The 20,354-nt window shown below is 40.5% G+C and overlaps 1 protein-coding gene across 3 annotated transcripts in view; it reads left to right on the top strand.

The window, feature by feature from the left end:
* KLF12 (Kruppel like factor 12) overlaps positions 1-20,354 on the top strand; it is a 238,114-nt gene that overhangs the window by 206,322 nt on the left and 11,438 nt on the right. For 2 of the 3 annotated variants that reach the window (XM_029960879.1, XM_029960878.1), the window contains one exon: positions 7,086-7,243. In XM_029960879.1, the coding sequence (XP_029816739.1) occupies positions 7,086-7,243 (158 nt within the window). Of the gene's footprint in view, positions 1-7,085; positions 7,244-8,379; positions 8,449-20,354 lie in introns of all 3 variants that reach the window. The other variant, XM_029960880.1, reaches the window with a different exon arrangement.

Raw genomic sequence — 20,354 nt, 5'->3', positions numbered from 1 at the left:
CACTCGGGTTTTGCAAGGAAACTCAGCAGTTTGAGTACCTTTATCTGGTCTCAGCAGTAAATGCTGCAGATGAAGTCATGGTCAAAGATGTGCAGGGTGTTTTGTTTCCCAACTGCCCAGGGCAGTTGGGAGCATGGGAATGGCCATATGGAGCTGGAGCAGAGGATCTTCTTTACCAGGATGTTGCCTCTGGCAGCACTCAACAGTGGACACCTAGGACAGAGCATAACAAGACAAACTAATGGTGCTCTTACTCCTATCTCCCCATCTGCTCCGAGTGCAATTTTGCTCCATCTTCAGCTCAAGCACTTTCTGAACCAAATATATTCAAGTCATCTTTTATCTCTGTACTGTTTATCCATGTAATTTTCCCATTTAATGTGTGTGCTGTTTGTGTATGCTGCCAAATTCCTCCTTTCTTTCTTGACAAAAACTATAATTTCCAGTATAACATCACCTTCAAGTACAGTGATTGAAGTAACTACTGCTAATAAAAGAGTAGCACATATTTTCCTTTTATGATCGCCTTAAGTACTGCTTGATATGTTTTAATGTCTAAAATTCCTAAGGCAGCTGTTTGCCTTTCATGAAACATTAATTAGAATCTAAGAATAAAAGAGGGCAAAAAATATATATGTACATATGTGTGTGTATCTGTTTTGGACAGGAAACAGTAGAAACTTTGTATTTAAAAAGGAAAACAGTAAGTAAATATTTGAGTGAAAACACTTATCAGGAGATTACACTGATATTTAAGCATTTTAAAGGAAAAAAAACTACTGTGTTTTTATTTAGTAGGATATTGGCATCTCACCTCTAGGAGGAGTTTTATAAACTGTAATGAAAAATAATCCATGTCATATTTCTTCATGGTCTAATGTATGGTGTTTACAAGGATACTTTCACCAATATCCTGAGCGAGAAGGTAACATTATATGACCTATCAGAAAATTAAATTACATTATGTGAAAAGCTGCTACAAAAGAAAGTAATTGAGAGCTGGAGTATGGCAAATGTGATTCAATACCCCTTTTCAAAAAGGCACAGAGTACCCAAATCATACCTGTTAGCTCTGACACTTAAGGTCTTTAACTGATAGAGGATACTTGTCTTAAGTGAAATTAACTCTCTGAATGAGTGGTGTGCTGCTGTGGATGTGTTCACTCTATTCAGAAATGTGCTGGAGGAGCCAAGCAAAGGTGTTGGGGCTGCGGTCATCTCTGCTTCTGATTGTCCTTGGTGGGGAGCTGCTCTGGGAGCCACGCAGCTTCACCCAAAGGAGCATCAGCAGCTGCCAGGGATGTGTGTGTGCATGCTGCTCAATGTGCTCAAGGGGTGCCATCCCACCACCGGATCCAAAGGCCAAGATTTTCAAAAATAATGCGTAAAGCTTCACTTATGCCTGTAGTTAGTCACTATAAATGTTAAGCAGCCAAAACCTATAATGCTTCTTTCTGCAGCCCAGGTTCCCTTTGAATGCTGAGCAAATGCTAGAAATCCAAAGATTTTCTTCAGCGGCTCATTATCATCTGAATGCAGGCATGTTACATTCTAGTTTTCTGCTTTTATTTAATTTGCCTGCACTTTTAGTCACTACAACTTACAGGTTGACCTATAAGCTTTACATGTCTTATAAAGATTCACATCGCTAGATTTATACACTATTTGTGTATTTGAATACTGTATATTTACCCTTTTTTCCCTTTAAAACCAAATAAAACCTGTAAATATCTTCATGTCCAAAATTGACCTGAGGGTGGGATATGAGTGTTTGCTTCTTGGTTCTATCCTGTATTGCCAAAACACATTGTCAGCTCCTAAGCATTTAGCATGATTATATCTCCCAGTTTTTGTTTTCAACCTATCTATTTATGTGTTTATTTTTCTGTGTATTATATACTCAAGTATCACAAGAAGTAACTTCTCTGTGCAGCAAAAGGTAGATTTTCCAGTTGTTCCTGGTGTTGATTGCTTATGTCCATGTTCTTGATTTCTTTGTGCATATTCTAAATTTCCATGGAAGCTTTGGTAATCACAGCTGGTTGCCACTGAAAGGGGTGATGATACTCCCTTGACTCTTGGCCACAGGTTTCCATCCTCTTCCATGTGTCAGTGCAGGTACTTGATACTACTTAGGGGTTAAACCGCCAAAAGCTTCTCAGGTTCTTTTGGCAGAATTGACTTTTTGTCACTGTGGGTCCCTGCACCAGCTTGCTGCAGCTTCAGACAAGTGCCTGTGCCAACACCATGGAAAGCAACTGGAGTGGGACTGTCCTGATATACCATCTTAACAAATCACCTACGTCGCAGCCCAGAGGCTGAGGAACAAAAAAGGACCACAACTTGTGTTATGTCTGCCTTGTGGGACACAGTCTGGCCTGCTGAGCCCTTCATCCAGGCTGAGCAGATACTGCACAGGGCTGAGCCCAGTCTAGTTTTCTTCTCATGGTAGCCAGAGTGGAGGGAACATGCCTGGGTCTCACCTCAAAGGAAAGATGACGTCTGTTTTTAGGAACTCTGGACTGTTGTTAAGGTGCAGCCACAAGTCTCTCAATTAACTATGGGACCAGCTAGGGAGGAAGGTAATGCAGTCTGAGTGCTGTAAAGGAGAGATGTGTGGTAAGGTGGCAGGGATATTGAACACAAACTGGTCTTTACTTGTTGACCCTGGCTCAGTGTGTTTTCCATGAGGTCTTTGGAGGCAAGAAGGATTCATAGCCAGAGAGTCTGAGCTCATAGTGGAGGGACCAAGGAAGAGTAAAGGTGGCGATCACAAGGTTGAAGATGCAACATTGGGTCATTGTTTAGGTTTGTAGAGCAAAGAGCAAAGCGTAACTTGCTGCACGTCACCGACTCCTTGCTGGCTGTGTCAACCAGCCTTCAACTGGCTCACTGGGATGCCAGCAGCACCCAGAAGCTTGTATTTTGGTGGCCGAAGGTAACCCTGCAGATTGGCCACAGAGTGAGTGCACTTGAGGAGACTATTTGTTGGGAGCTGCCAGCAAGCAGTGACTTGTGTATGGTGTGTTGGTGGTGTGTCACGAGACTGAACACAGTTCAAGTCTTTAATAAACATATCATGCTCCCTTGGGAATTCTCTGGGCAACTGCTCTGCATATTGCTCAGAAAACACAGGATCGGTATAAAAAGACCCATTACATGTGGTTTTTAAGTGTTAACGCATATGCCAAGGACCATTCACAGTCTGCGTAGAACAGAGGCAAAACACCTAGGAAGTCATGGGTAGGCAGCATTTGTAGAATGGAAAAATAATCCTGCATTACTAGGTTGTTAAAATCCCTGTCTCATGCAGTGCAGATCACATTCAGCAGAACTTGATGGCCATCTACTGGCGAAGCCCCAGTCAGTGTTACACTTTGCAGACTTTTTTGCATCCGAGAGACAAGCACTTGGCCATGTGTGAGTGGCAAAGATGTATGTTTTCACTTCTAGCTGGAAATAACACAACTGAATTTTTATAAATCACTCTAAAAGCTCGTGTTGGTTTTACTCATTTCACCTTACCAGCCAAACTGACTGCAGGTGTTGCAGCTGCTCATGTAGGCAACCAGCAACCTGCCAGGATTCCTGTTAAGTGTAACAATTTCTATGCTAACATAGAAATTACACTGGTTTTAGAAATAATGAACTGCAAATAAATAAATGTCAAGCTGACAGGTCAGAACCCAGTTTTCTTCTTTGTTAATTTATCTTTCAAACTTGATGTATCAGCAGTAAGCTGATACATCCTGAAATTTCACTGAGCTGTTATGTGTGGGGTCAGTCCTATTGTTAAAGCCCACCTTGAGCCTTAAAGGCTCATGCCTGAGATCTTGGCCATGAACAGGAGAACTGGCAGCTCTTCCTCTGAGTACCTTAGTAGCTCTTGGCTGATGACAGGTTTCCAGGTCTTCCCTCTGTGCAATCTGCAAGGGACACTTAGATTGAGAGAGGCCGCTACACTGTGATTTGCTTGGGTTTTGGTTTAGTGGGGGTTTTTTTGTAGGTTTTTTGGGTAGTGTTTTTTCTTTATTTTATAGAATTTTGAAACATTTTAAACAAAAAGGAAAAAGAAGTCAGTTAAAAAAATTAATACCTATGAGTTCCCTGACACATCCATGCTCCGTCTTCATCTACCATGGTGCTGTCAAACAGTAGTTTCTGGAACCCCATGCTGACCAGAGCCATCTGGCAGAACTTCCATGGCCTTTAAAAGGCACAAAACATGGTTTTGAGGACTTCTTTTATGTCTGTGTGGTGAGAGAGAGTGTTTTGTAGGAATTACTTCAAAAAGAAGGTGTTCCTTTACTGCTGCATGGCGAAGGGAAAGAACATCAGCAAATCAGCTGGAAGTTACTATGTGAGGGACTAACCTGAGGAAGCTCATAAAAGCACTTAGTGCTCTTTTTAGGGCTTTTTGTGGTATCTCAATTTTTAAAAAGTTACACAGCTTTTGACAGACTAAAACAAAGCTGGTGCTATCAGGTAGATTCTGGCTCCTTTTCCACCAGGGAGCATGTCTGCACTGTGGGGGTCCCCCTGTGCCACAGGAGTTAGAGTGGCAGAGGAAAATCACTTTGGATGTACACTCTCACTTGCCATGTGAGTCTCCTCTGGTGATTAGTTTGTCATTTAGCCTGCACTGCTGCAAAGGAAAGGCATGAGGTTATATTTGCTGGTTCTGGCTGACAATTGCTTTTCTCCTTGGTGTGCTAAGTAAGCGATGACTCTGAAGCTCTCAGGGATTAGTGACAATGCACATCACCTTCTGTGGCTTATTCTGTTACTCTTCCTCCTCCAGAATAGGTAGAGTCCTTCACTTTTTAGAAAGGGAGCAATCCAGTTAAGAAGCAGCAGCATTGGTCATGTGCCTCATTCACAGCACTGCTTTATGCCACTCTCTCCTGTATAAATACCTGGGAAAGCACAGAGCAGTTCCCAGCAGTGAGATCACTTTCTTGTATATGACAAATAGCTTTTATGAGGTACTGACTCTTCTCAAGGTTCATTTTGTCTCCAGGCTGGAAATTGCAGCAGCATTATAAGCTTGATCCTCCTCCCATTTAAATGAGTTGTACTATCCAGGATCTGAACACTGTTACAGAACAGGCTTTTAAGACAGCTCATAAATCATGTGCAGTGAAAATGATGCACAAATATTTATTTTTAAAGGTAAAGATTTTCTGGTCTTGAGTACTGAATTTTGTATGTTCAGTATTGAGCTTTAACAGTTGATTTACACATTCACTTTTATTTCAGATGATGGGATGTTTAAAAAAAACAAACAGCTGGAGTAGTGAGACCATTCTCAGTGAATCATCTAACCCAACACTTTTATTTACCCTGAGATGCAGATGCTTAAACGCAATTCCTAAGCCATTTCTGTGAGAGCTAAACATACCTGTATTCCAGTCACATAGTGAAAGTGCTAATGTGTCTTACTCTCTTGTGGACAACTTTTCACTAGTTAATGTTGATATTACAGCCCTTTGTCCACTTCTTTCTGCATTTCAGAAATTCTCTGCGCACCCATTTGCACGCATCATATTCTAGGCAAAAATAATTACTCTGAAAAATCTCTTGCCTGAAGGTGAACTATGAATATGTATGAAGTGTTAAGAGAGAAAGAGGACTGTTGGAAAGAAAATACCTTTTTCTTTTTTAATAATGCTTTAAATTAGGGTTATACTATAAAAATATTCAAACAAAAAGAAAAATGAATAATTTGGACTACCACTAATTCAAGGCTTAAAGGTTTGCATGCAGAGAATTAGAACATCTCTGAAATCACATGGTAATTGTGTGAGATACTTTATGCGAAGTTTTAACCCAATATAAATAGTCCTCAGCAAATTCTGGAAATCTCTAGGAGTTAAATTTACTCTGGAACAGCTATAGCTGTAACAGTGGCTGTTGTAACAGGAGGTTGCAAATTGGTGTTAACACAGGAGCTTCTCAGCGAATGCATCAACATCAGTGCTTCTTTCAAATGCCTTTCTCAGTATGATAGCTTCACCAAAGGTTCATGCTTCTTCTCATTCAAATTGGTCTTAAGAGTCTAAAAGAACTGACTAATGAATCTGTAGCTTATTTAACTTGAATGTCAATAAATCTGGGAAGCCCCAGAAATCTGATGAAGGCCAGTGTTGTTCCAGTATTTAAAGTAGCTAAACAGGTTAGTATAATTGGGGTAACGTGATTGTTGTGCGATATAGTCATGGCGAGGTTGATAAGATGATCAGTTAATAAAAATTTATGGCTGGAAGTCAATGAGGGTTTGGATCTTAGCCCACCAGCTTGATAATAGTTTATCTAACCAAGCCAGATGCATTGCTGTAGCAGACTTTTTTCAAGTATTAGACTCAGTACGCACTGTATTTAGAATATCAAGCAACGTTGCTGTAAATGGAGTATCTTTGATGAGCATTTGAGTTTCTCTGGGATTGTTCTCTGGCCCTGTGCTAGTAAACTTTATTTATCGGTGGTCTGAATGGAAAATAAAATTGTTTGGCTTGCAAGTGGTAGATTGTGAATTGTTAAATAAGAAAATGGAAAAATCACTGCTGTGTGGTGATATGAATCTGTTAGTAGTTTTTATTCAAGCAAATAACAGGTGTTTGGCCTAATGCAAAGATCCATAGTCCAGATCTGGGTATTAGAAACACTTTTCATAAAAGGTTTCAGGCTTTTTATTTATTTAAAGTTGTCGAGGAGAAGTTGTGGAAGTTATAAAGTTGTTTAGAAAACAGAGTTCAGTGAACTTGTACTTGGACGTGTCAAATAGAAATAGAGCTCAGATAAAGTCAGGCTACTTCATTATTGGAGCAGTGTTTCAAGGATTGTGATGCTTTTTTTAGGGCAATAAGCACCTCTAAATCAAGACTTCAGTTATTTCATATTGCAAAATATGCTCTAGTTTAAGCACTGATTGTGTCAAATATGTGCTGTGAACTACATTATAGAAAGGGAAGTAATTAATTGTGTGTGTCACTTTTGTCACAGTCATATATTACAGCTGATTTTTTGGGGCCTAGGATGTACACTATGCTCTTGCTTCATTTCTTTGTTTCTGTTCTGTTTTTCAGTTCAATTTCACCATTCAGTATTGAGAGCACAAGACGTCAGAGAAGGTCTGAGTCTCCAGACTCCAGGAAGCGGCGCATCCATCGGTGTGACTTTGAGGGATGCAACAAAGTATACACAAAAAGTTCCCACCTGAAGGCTCACCGGAGAACACACACAGGTAAGACTTTGTTGGCACTGTGCACCATGGTTAAGACAAGCAGGTTCCTCTCTGCCTAATTTAGGACGTATTGAGCTTGTTGTCCTACACTAAGGGCCAAAGGCCTTTAAATAACAGAGATCTTTGCGAGTGAATCAGCACTGGCATTCTGGGGCAGATCAAGAGTGTCCCTGTCATCCCCCCTTTGGCAGTACTAGAGTGGTGTCAGCACAAACCAGACTCCTCTCCAATGAAACTAAACAGAAAAGTGGCCTTCAGGGACATCACCTACTGTGCTTCAACAAACAATGGGTGGTCATTGCTTGGGATCAACCAGAGCTAGTCCAAAGAAAACCCTCCAGAAGAGCATATAATGCGGTCATGAATCTTCAGCAACATTTTTTCACTCTACAGATCTGCTCAGGTCGAGCTACTACTTGCTTTTACGGATGTGGCCTTTGAATGCCAGGTGCTCCTGAGAGCCTTCAGTTCAACTCAAGTGTAAACTCAAGTCCTCAGTATGTCTTTCTGGAAGGCTTTAGGGAGCACCTACCCCATACTGGAGAGGGAAGTCAGTCACTGTATGAGAATAGGTTGTACTAGGTCCCTACAACAGAGGTGCAGGAGAGGTGCTTAGAGGAGCTAGGTCCCATTCAGTGATGATAATACTTAACACTTAGTCAATACCTGGTGTCCTTATTAACTTTGTGAACTGTTAGTCTGTATGACAGGCACGTAAGGGTAGCTGAAGCAGTGATGATGTAATAGTTGTAATTTTATTGTGGATAAACTCAGGAGCAGCAATTTGAAATACTAAAGAACAGTTTAAAAGGGGCTTGATTGGATGGCTGGAAAGGCAGTGGACAGAACACTCTGAGTCTCAGTGCTATTCCTTACTCTGCTACTGATTTGCCTAAATTTATTGATCTCTCTACTCTTAATGGACTTCAGCCTTCTTGTAACTCTTGAAGAAAAGATGGTGTTTATCCAGCATGTAGCACAATGTTGTTTTTTGCTGAGAATCTGCTGGCACTTTTTGTGGTGTGATGTACTCTAAGGAGTATGAGATATTATTTTAAAAAATTAAGTGATGGCTTCTCCATTTCAATTGAGGCCATGTCTCCATCACTCTTTCCAATATGTCTTTTGGTTGGTAGGACTTTTGTTGAGAGGAATTCTGAACAAGGCTCCATCCTAGTACCCCCTACTAAACCAATTTCGGTAAGGTAAGAGTCCCTTCCTTATACAGCAGAAATGTTGTGTTGATCTGGAAATTTCATTACATTTCCCTCCAGGCCAATTTTCCTGGTTTCTCCATATCTTCCCATTAATGCTTGTGCCTTCTGCTCTCTCATGATTTATAATTCTTGTCTTAAATCTTTTTTCTTTTTCCCTATTCTTGCCCAACTTCAATGTGGTCTTTCATCCCTACCCTTCTAATATATTTTATATACCCTTACCCTTTCACTTTGTTCTCTGTCATTCTTGTTTTACTTCTTTTATCCCAGTCTAACCCTACTCCATCCCTTTCCTTCTCCCGGCCCTGATTTCTGTGTTGTTTCCTTTTCTTGCCTGTACAGCCCTTTGAGCATTATAAAGCTGTAGCAGATTCAAAGACAGAGAGCCCAACAGAGACATAAGAACAGTAGAGTGTTTGGTTTGAACCAAAAATACTGTATATCTGCTTATACCATTGGGAAGTCACTCTTTTCTAGCCTGCAAGACTGGCAACCAACCCAGGAGTATAAGCAATCGTTGTGTAAAGAGCTGAGTTACAAAACTAGATGTGAACAACCTCAGAAATGTCATACCCAAGTTAGCCCAGAAACAGAGAAGGCTCTTCTCTGCCATGACATTTTGGAACACTGAGAATTATATTTGTCATGAGTCTGTAATTCTTTAGTGATTTCATGGGACAGACCAGAGCTTACAGGTAATGCACTCAAATCAGCGTTAAATAGTCAACACTGCTGAATCCCAGGCTGTGCACTTAGAATGCTCAAAACTAGATACTGAAGGCTTGAAAAGGGTATGGGTGATTACAGCTTTGGTGTCTGTAACTCTCCAGGCAGCATGAAGGGAGTTTGTCTACCTGCTGTAATGGTAGGATCTATCTCCTCAGCCTTGGTTTCCTGGCAGCTGGGTGTCAGGGCTATGCTATCTGTCTGGGATCTCTGGGTAGTCAGAGGAGAGGGATTGGCACCTCTGGGGCATGTTATTCCCTCTTCATGTATACCCAGAGATTGGCTTGCCAAAGGTGCTTTTCTTCCACTGCTGAGTACAGAGGAAACATGGGTACCTGCCAGGCTGTTAGCTGGCTGAAATGAATCTCCATGCCAAAAGACAGCTGCCTGTTTTGCAGTTATGCTGGAAGTTGGTTTATTACTTCAGAGAAAAAGAAAAGTAACATCAAATCAAAAACCTTGATTAAATGGTCAGCTGACAACTGCTTTATATTGACATTGCAGCAGGCATGATGAAAGAAGCGTAGTCTAGAAGGTGAGAGCTGAATTTAGCCAGTGGATCCAGTGAGAAAATCTGTATCATGCTGTTAAAATTAAATGCATTTTACTAAACACTTCTCAGTCTTGGTAAGAAGTTGATATATTCAGACTTACGTGCAGCATTGGCCATGAGTGTACTCCATGTACTAATGTCATTTTACATTTTTTATCTTGGTCTTTACTTTTGCTTCGGGCAAAAGAAGTCAATTATTCACGTATGACCCACAGTAATTAGTGCAGTTTTGGATAAGTATAAATGAAGTATGACAGCTATGCATGCAAGGGTGAGCAAGTTTCAGTAGGAAACTTTCTGAGAAAAGATCACAGAAACTCAGCATTGCATAATCTGGAGGGTTGTTGTTTTTTTTTTTAGGCAGGCTGCTCTTGCTGACAATTGTTTACTTAAGCAGGATGTATTTGAGAACGTTTGGGTTTTTTTCATTTACTCAATGATCTTCAAAGGTCTTTTCCAACCTAAACGATTTTCTGGGCATAGCCACTAAAACATTCATGGTAGTTTGGATACAGGAGAAAAAACAATGTGGTATTTTGACAGAAAGAACAGCTTTGTTGGTTGAAAGGTATACTTCTTTACACCTTAATTAAAAATGGAAACAAAATAATACAGATGGTAACAGTTGCATTTAATTCTCTTGGAGTAATTCATAGCTTGTGAAGGTATGCCATTGTCTAGCTTCCCAATACTTGTCACCAGTGTCCTCAATCTTAGTGTACTGGCGTGGGCAGAGAGTCCACTGGGGGGCGAACTTGAATTACGTATCTTCTCTCTGACTAGAAAAACTGCAAGTGAAACCTGTAATAATTAGACCATTTCATAAATCACAAGCCCTGGTATTAAATTTCTCATTCTAGTATCAGCTTCTTGTTGTTGTTTTGCCAGATCATCAAATAAAGCTATCAGTAGGTATTGGGTGTGATGGAGAGCCTTCGGGGCTCGCAGGCAATCTCGCAGCTCAGGTTTATCAACTCCTTCTGCAAGGAGAAACTGTGAGAAATTGACTCACTGGAGTTGTGTTGAGTTAGTTTCTGCTTCAGTGAACTTAAAAGAAAATTACTAATGTGTGACTCTACAAAGGAATAATCTTGAGAAATGGGAAGACCAGCAGCCATGGGTTGCGTTCTTGGTTTGCGTACATCTGTGTTGCACTTGGCATAGGTAGTGGTGCCTGCCCCAGGAATGGGGAGAGTGTAACTGCTGTTCATGTGAGGTCTGCACCCATGCAGCCCTGGTGGGACTCACCTTCTTCAGTTTGCTGCTTTTACTTGGAAGATGGAGAGGGAAACATCCGTAGCACTATTTTATGATCTCTAGTGGCTATTTCAGACCTTTTTTAGGCAGTACTGAAGTTGCCATTGACATCCAGTAGGACAGCTGAGCATTACAGACTCAGTAATAGTTGTTCCTTCCACTGTGTGAACATCTAAACATCTGAAGATGCTTGAGGTTAAATCCTGTATCTAGCTCATCGTGGCTATCCTCTTACCTGCTATATGGAAGAGCCCAAAGAGTTTAAAATATTGTGTGAATCACCCTGAAGAAGTCAACAAAGAAAGAAGATGCCTGCTTTGAGGTTATGTAGAACATAATTTTACCATGTCTGATACACAAGAGATTATTCCGTCTCTCACCTCCATAGGATCTCTTTTACTGTAGTAGTAATCAGCATTCTGTATTTCTGTGCAACCTTATTTTAGTCATTAGTTACAAATTTCTGGAAGAATGTGACTGAGTAGCTTTCTGGGGTCAGTGGCAGCAGAAGCCTGGGACTTTCCAGTTGGCATGAAATGGGAACAGTCCATGAGTGTAGGGCGCTGTATATCCACAGACATGGCTTTGCTTCTACCTCAGAGGAGTGAAGGAGTGGAGGAGGGCAAGGTCTGTAACCAGAGCACCTTCTGTGGTAGCTACAACTGTCCCTCTTCATGCATGAGACCACACTGGCTCTGAATCACTCTTGTCAGTGCTGCTGCTGCAGAAGATGGGGCTGCCTTTTCAGGCTCTTACAGAGGCAGGCTGAATATAGCCCCCAGGCCAAGTGAATTTTTTTGTGTTTGGTGCTTTGTTCCTTGATCAACGCCTATATCATTCCTGAGAGATGAGAGCAAATACCTTTGCCACAGATGTAATGAAGCCTATTTGTCAGTGTCAGGGGGTCTTCAGCAGTGTTATATGGAGACAGTAAACATGTCAGAAGTACAGATTTGTACCTGAGAAAATGACAGCATTCCCTCCTCAAGATGTTCCTTTATAGCTGACTGAGACACCACCCTAGAAGAAAGAGGGCTAGTGAGTACATGGGTGTTTTATTTAGTCTTTGCTTTTTCAAACATTGCATTCCTCTCACTCACTGTTGCACCATATATTATTTTAATACGAAAGGGCCCCTGTCATTAGTCTTTGTTCACATTTTCCTTTGAGCACTTTCAGAATGGACTTAAGAAGTCGAAGGCACCAGAAAAGTTATTTTTGTTCTGTATGCTTTTAAACTTCATTCATTACCTGTTGTTTTCTTAAGGTCTCTTTAGTGCCTTTTGCTAACTTTAAGCTCCGGAGAGATATTTACAGGTTTGTAGTCCCTTCTTTAGACAAATGTTGGGAAGAAGCAACATTTTTTAAATAATCCTTCTGGATTTTACTTGAACTGTGTAGATTTTTGGTCTACTTTAAAATCAACACCTCTTTATCACCTGTCCTCCAGACTCACTCTTCAAAAGCCCAGTTTTTCTTTTTCATGTCTTATGTGCTCCTTATTCCTGAGTTCTCTTTCCTCCATGTAAATCTGTCAGGTGAAAAAAACCTCCAACAGCAGGTTCATATGCTGTTCCAGAAACTGGGAATTTAGATAAACAAAGGCAATTTAAAAATTAATTTGTCTTAAGTAAAATAGAAGGTTCTGTTTGTATTGGGTGATGCTTTTATTTTTTAAGAAATACTTTCTTTTAGTGTTTAAAATTTACTGCCAGTTTCAATAAACAGTAGAGCTTTCCAATGTGAAAACGAGTATATTTCACGGAAGTTTTCCTTTCTAGCTTTTCTAGTCTTTCTTCATGAAGTTTCTCTTCGGAAGATAAACAGATTATTTAATACATGAAGCCTCAGCCTATTCCCATTGATGTGATGGGGTTCACATTTCAGGACAGAAATATATTTAAAAGCAGATGACTGTTGGTGCAGTATGCACCAGGGTGTAAAGGCAGGCTTACCAATGCCACTGCAGCCTAGTAAGGTGATGTAGAAGAGGAACCTCTGGATGTAGTCAGATAGTTATCTGAGTCCAGCTAGTTACAGGCAGGTGTCCATACCAGAAGAAGCTTGTACATCCAGTTCTCTTCCAATAGCTGCTCTGTGGAAAGATAAATGATTTCATTTCTGGCACATTTTGCAAGCTCTGAATTCACCTTACACACAGGGAGTCATTCCTCTGCATTGTAGGTCTGATGCTGTGCCGATATGGAAGAGTGCCCGTATGGTTATTCCAAGATACTTTGATGGGAAAGCAAGTCTAATTGCATCTGTGATTACTTTCAGTCTCTAGATTACGAAAAATATTTGTAATGGTGCCCCTTGACTTTGTAAATATGGGGTGCATATGTGTTTTGTCTGTGTGTGGCACAAGGGAATAATGATAATTTCATTATGCAGAACAAAATTTTCTCTAAGCCAACCATTTAGTACTTAATGTTCTACCTCCAAAGAACTGCAGTTCATCTGAGGTCTCAGGCATGATTGTGGTCTACCATGTGTAGCCCTGAAGTGGCATGAAGGCGAGAAAGACCTCTTTTACTCCCATTACTTCCAAAATGCTTTCCCAGATGTTGCACCCAGACCTGGAGGAATAAAGACAGTACAGGGTTTCCAAGTACTTTAACTCTTGCAGCCCCCTCAGTCTCTGACAGAGGAACAGGATAGCAACTTACTACTGACATGCCCATTACTGGTGATACCTCATGTCTTTAGGTAACTGTGTCTGAAGTTCTTTGTGCCCATCCTGTCCTTGTCAGGCCAACCTTCCATCGGAAATAGAGTCTTTGAGAGTGGAATATGCTCAAAACTGCAAGTAAGCTTCACAAAAACCTTTGTTTTAGTGTTTTATACAGACTTTCCTTTTTTCATGTGTAAGAGGAAACAGGTAGATCCTGAAAGGTAGTGTTTTCAGTCTTCACATTTTTGCAAATAAGTGGTTAGAAACCTGGGTAATTTTTACAAAATCTTCTTGTCTCATGGGAAAGTAAAAAGCTCAGATGACACTTGGGTAGGAGGAGTTATTTTCTGCACTTTAGTGTTTTCTCCATGTAAGATATGAAATAATGGTATTTTGATCACATTTAATCTAATGAACTTTTCCCTTTTCATGCATATTTTTGTCAGTTAATATTTTTCTCTAGCATTATATATATTTATTCTGCTTTTTATTATGATAAAAAGTGGTATTTCTTCATTTGGAAAGTTTAATTCCATTCACAACTCACTTAAATGGGAGGTAGGTTTCTCAATGGTCTTATTTATGTAGATAGCCCAGCACACCAGTGTTTCATCCTCTGCTTGAGCCTGACTTCTAGCACAGTGCTAACAACAAATAATCAGTTGTGCAAAACTGTGTGAGACAAAGCTCATCCCTTGGAGCCTTTTTGTTGGTTTTTGTGGTGGTTTTTTTTTTTTTCTTAATTTCTTTGGCAGGTTTCTTTTGTTGTTTTGTTTTTTACAGGTAGTGGAAGGTTTAAGTTTGATACTGAGAAACATAAGCATTTCTCTTGATGAACATGGTGGAGCTATGCCTGGAGCATCTAGGAGGAGTGATAGTACCAGTATTGTAGGCAGATGGAAAGGGAAGTGTTGCTTGTTTGACATCTCCCTTGCAGTTATGGACCACAATGAAGGAAAGTTGTTTTATTTGGAGAGGCCAGACTAAAACCCAAGCCTGCAGCACCCCACATAGAGTAAGTGTGCAGGTCTGCTGGTACCCTCCATATGCTTGGCTGATGAAGCAGGGATCTGTTACATCACCTTTTCCCAATACTTTTGTGAATGAGGGCTGCTATGAGGTAAAATCTCAGCCTTTCCACGCAGCATTGGAAATTCAGTAGTCCCATATGTTTGTTGTATCTGGAGGAAAGAACACTCTTCCACTACAGATACGTGTGTAATATATATGTTAAGTCTATATATATATATGCACTTAACATATACTTAAATATTTATATATGTACCATATTATGCAGGAAACAAATTTCAGGAAGGTTAATAAAACTTTTAATAAAAACAGTCATATACTGTTGGGATTTGGTCTAGCTCCTGGATTCAGGTGCACAGGAAGAGACCTTTTACATTTCCAAATGTTTTACTTTTTCTGTTTTTACAGGAGTTAAAATTTATCATTTTGCATCAGCAGTGCCTTTGGCAATGTACAAAACTAGTCCTGTCCCAGAGCGTTAATTCATTTCTGTGTTGCACAGCGCTTGGTATGGCCCATTGTGGAGCAAAGTCTCTGCAGAAGCCTGAATTATCAGAAGTAGAGCTTGTAAATAACTAGTTCAAGAGCTCCCAAAGTGTAATGAAGTTCTGTCTCCTCTTTTAAAGTGGAGGTAGGCACTGTATTTTTGAATTAAAGAAATTGTTTTGTCCCTGTGCTTTGCCTAAGTCAAACTGAGAACAAGAAATAAAAAACCTGAATTTCAAGACGTGTCCCAGGCAGCACAATATGTTCCTGTTCTGTTTGTAGAAATTGTTTTGCCAGACTTGCTCAACTGATACGAAACTAATCTCTTCCTGGAAAGATATTTTATTTGCATATTTTGACAATAGTGAAACACAAAAGTCAAATTACCTGTGTTCACCAAAGAGATACAGTGAATTAGTAACTAAATAAATAATTGAATTGGATTTTTGCTCAAAATGGTTGAAAATATTCCAAACTTTTAAAGGGATGAAAATAAGGTCTAGCACTTTCATTACAGAAATTAAGGTTTTCCTAATATGTAAGTCATAGCCTTGCTCTTCACATTCTCTGCAGTTTTGGGAAGGCTGCTGATGCTAGCTGTTTTGGTTTTCGTACCTTCAGAATGGACATGATATTTGTTACGCAGTGCTACTATGAAGACAGACTTTTATGAGTAGTTACATTTTCAAAAAAGTTTTATAAGGCACTTGGAAATGTAAAGTGCTTTATAAGTGCTCTGTTTTTTCATTAAAAAATTATACTAATAAAAATATCACATAAAATGTAAGAATTGTCATTTTTCCCTTTCCCTTGTGTCTGAAAGTTAAGCTCCCCTCTTCCTCTGCGAGTGCCTGAGGATGTTCATTATCAGATAGTGGTTTTACTGTAAAAAGAATCTCTTTTGCCTGAAATTTCTTGGGTTTAGTAGAAATGCAAAATCGAATTAGCGATTATTTGTGGTCTTCAGTGTATGATTTCCCCTTCTAGAGTCCTGTCAGTATGGGTGAAGTGTGACTGTCCCATATGTTTCAGAATGATTCTAGTGTTTACATGAGACCTGAAACCAGCTGACACAAAAACTACACATTACGTATATTGCATCCTGTAGAAGGAACCAAACCAGGAATCACCAGGAGATGTCCTCAACCCTGCAAGCTGCAGATCTGTTCACTTTGACTAGAAAATGTAGCATCATCAGACATAGGCAGAGGCATGCTTGCTGGTTTAATATTTTCTTTCCACTTGTTTTGGGCTAAATCCTTAGGATGTCGCTCTATTTTTATTCGGAGAATACTTTTCCAAGAGTAATGGCAGTAGAAACGTGGGGTGTACAGATGTGTCTGTATATAGCAGACCTCGGCAGGTGCCACCTAATAAACTGTGCCAATTTGACTCAAACCCATTGTATTTTGTGAATGTGGTGAGGGGCAGCATTTCCACCATGCTCCCAGCCACCCAGTCTGGAAACACTACACAAACTTATATGTCAAGTTTTGTTTCCACGTACTTTCAGACTTTGTTTTTCTCAGAAGTGGATTTTCAGCATGTGGCTCTTCCACAGGGTGCTGAAAGCCTAAATACAGAAAGAAATCTGACTAGATGGCTAAACCTTTACCCCTGTACAGTCCCTTGTAGTTTATTTTCTAGTTGACTCTTATGTGGAGTAAAAGTGTTACCCAGTGTTTCAAAATGCTGAGTACTATTGCAGGCAGGGCTGCAGAGAAGTGATGTAATAACTCAGTCATGGTGACAGTTCTGACAGTTCTGTTTGCAGAAAAAAATGGATAGGTAGGGATGTCTGAAAAGGACACAAATACGAAGGGATGTGGCACTCACCTGTGATACTGGAAAAGAGAGGGGAGTTCATGCCAGAGAAGGAGAACAGTTTACAACTTGAGTCCTGGTAGTATACAGTGTTACTTCGTGGTTACTTAATGACATGGTTGCCAAGAACCTGCTAAACTGCTGATTAAATGAAGCTTAAATAATACACAAATGAAAGGAACTGCAAGTGCACACAGAGTACACAGGGCATCTGCAGTTGCAGTAAATAAAGTTCCTTGCCTAAGGAACATAAGACCAGCTCTGTTTCCTGGAGTTACAGGGCAGTTTCCTTGCTGGCAGAATAACCCATAACTGTTTACATGGTGGTTTTGTGGTGCCTGTCTTTGAAGTTTCTGGCATTAAATACTGTGATACCAGCTAGTTGATGGGCAGAGGATAACTGCTGAGGAGTGTACCATGAGGGAAATTCTACATGGCAGAGAACAGAACCTGGTTCCTTCATGTGTTACATGACATGGTCTTATGCTGATACCTAGGTAGACCTTTTTTTGTAAGGAATATATGAATGTCATTGGGTTGTAAAGTAAAAGTTTGAGAGAGATTTATTCCCTTGGGTGAATGATCTTCAGATTTCTAAGTACACAAATAAAGATATGGGAAGACAGATGTTGGGCTGTGTGAAGGGTGGAAAATTTTGGAATCACTGGCTGAACAGTGGTCATTATTCAGCATTATTAATTCAGTATTTGTTGAGTTTTGGAAGATTTAATGAGCAACAGCTGTAACCATGTTCTTAAGTGCTTAAGTGAGAGGAGTCATGGTAGGGTAGGAAAAATCATACAATAAAAGTAATTAAACTAATTTGGATTGTGGCATTGGGACTACAAGAGTTAAGGGTTTGGAGCACTCTTAGAAATAGATGTTTTGTTAATAGAATATTAAAAAGCTACTAGTTCCATTTGAGGTATTGAGTCATACCTTCAAAACTTCATAATTAATTTTCCCAAACAGTAGAAAATACTCATTTTCTACAGAGAACTGTCTAGAAGAACTTCTTCATGCTCCAGGGTCTCTCTTGATCTATGTAAATGCCTGTTGTGTTGTACCCTTTACTGCCTATATATTGCAAGACAAAGCTGTGGAATAGTATTGGAATACAATTTCTGTGTTTGGGGGTATTTTTGTCAGGTTACAGGACAGAGAATAGAGCCCTCAAAGGCAGGTGCAGAAGTAGAGTCACCTCCTGTGAAAACATTCACAGCTTCAGGCATCTATTTTTAAATTGTTAGCTTCTTTAAATCTAAAATCTTACAGATTCAGAAGATTGAACTAGCAGGGTTGAATATTTTTCCAGTTTTCCTTTTCTCCTCCTCTTAATTGCTGCATGGTTTTTAGTCTCTTTCTGCAGCTCTCCTTGCTACCATTTTCCAAAACCTATCTGCTATTTTAACTTCTTCATTCTTCTGTTTCCACCACCCTGGGCAACACTCACACCACCCGCTTTTGCTCCTTAGAGCTGAATGAGAATTTGAGTGTCTGGGTGCATGAGGAGTCGAAATGTGCTCACACTTTGAGCCCAGAAGTTTCTTAAACACTTAAACTCAAGTGCTTGCACAGAGACGGAAGTGTCTGAGTCAAAAGCATTGAGTATTTGACTTCAACTCCACTGCAATCCAGTCTTGAAATGGAGATGGATATATAGAGAGGTATATGCACTGGGGTTAGGTTCTTCCAATTAACAGACTAGTTTTGTCCACATCCTCACTCACTGCTTTCTAAGTTGCCCTGCTGAGGTCCTGCTCCTCTCTGTTGATTGTACTGAGAATTTCAGCTGTGAGTGCTCAAGCTCATCAGCCAAAGCTGTGGTGTGTGATACCTGGCACCAGCTTCTGAGCTTCTAGCAATTCTGCTTCTGCGGTCCTTTTTCCACCCTTTCAACTCCTGGGTCTTCTGGTTTTGACAAAACCAGTGGTTAGTCTTTGTGTCTGGGATGTTTCCAAACAAAGGTTGAGTTAGTATTGTGTTGCCTATGAAGAGCATTTTTATTCTAGCACCTGTCCATGCACAGATACTGCAGCCGTTCAACAGAAAAGTAGTAGTATTATTCTTTCCCTAAAAATTAGGGTTGCGTAAAAGGTTGATTAATCTTAATGAACAATCATATTTTTCACAGTTTTCTTAACAGTGGCTTTATTAAGGTGCATATGAGTGAATGTCTTCAGAGTAATGCTACTTGGGCTGTTTTTTTCCTTCTTACACTAAATGTATATATTTAATTGAAAATAATGAAAGGTCCTCTTAGGTTGAGCTTATAAGAGTGATTCTCCTTCAGTGGTGTAAATAGCTTGCAAGGAATGTGGTTGGTCCTGTCTCTTACACATAGTTCTATAAGGGCTGGGTAAGCAGGACTCAATGAGGAGGGACGCTGGAAGCAACACGTGGGAACTCCAGCTGAGTGACCTGCACTCACATCCTTCCAGCAGCTGACTTTGATTTCTTACCTGGAGTGATGCTGTTTTAATGGATGAACAAACTATTTCTGGTATTTCTCTTACAAACCATCCCTTCCTGCATCGGGTTATCTGATTTCTACTAAGGGAAAGAAGATCTGGGATTCTGTGTACCAAGGAGGAAGATTTCATAGATATCTTTAATATCATTATCAGTGATCTTGACAAGGGGATTGAGTACACCCTCAATAAGTTTGCAGATGACACCAAGTTGGGCAGGAGTGTTGATGTGCTGGAGGGTAGGAAGGCTCTGCAGGGGAATCTGAACAGGCTGGCTGGATAGGCCAAGGCCAACAGTATGAGGCCAAGTGCCAGGTCCTACCTTTGGGTCACAACAACCCCATGCAATGCTACAGGTTGGGGACAGAGTGGCTGGAAAGCTGCTGGTGGAAAAGGACATGGGGGTGCTGGTTGACAGCCGGCTGAACATGAGCCAGCAGCGCCCAGGTGGGCAAGAAGGCCATTGGCATTCTGGCTTGTATCAGAAATAGTGTGGCCAGCAGGACTAGGACAGTGATCACCCCCTTGTCCTCAGCACTGGTGAGGACACACCTCAAATTGCGCGTTCAGTTTTGGGCCCCTCACTACAAGAAGGACATTGAGGTGCTAGAGCAGAGAAGGGCAATGAAGCTGGTGAAGGGTCTGGAGCACAAGTCTTGTGAGGAGTGGCTGAGTGACTTGGGGTTTTTTAGCCTGGAGAAAGTGAGGGTCAGGGCGTGCCTTATTGCTCTCTACAAATACTTGAAAAGAAGTCGTAGTGAGGTAGGGATCGATCTTTTCTCCCAAGTAATAAGCAGTAGGACAAGAGGAAATGGCCTCAAGTTACACCAGGGTTGCACCAGGGTAGCTTTAGGTTGGATATTCAGAAAAAATT

The sequence above is a fragment of the Manacus vitellinus genome, unplaced genomic scaffold (assembly GCF_001715985.3).
Source record: "Manacus vitellinus isolate BGI_N305 unplaced genomic scaffold, ASM171598v3 scaffold_2_pilon, whole genome shotgun sequence".
NCBI classification, from domain to species: Eukaryota; Metazoa; Chordata; class Aves; order Passeriformes; family Pipridae; genus Manacus; species Manacus vitellinus.
This window is presented reverse-complemented; position numbering and strand designations above follow the sequence as displayed.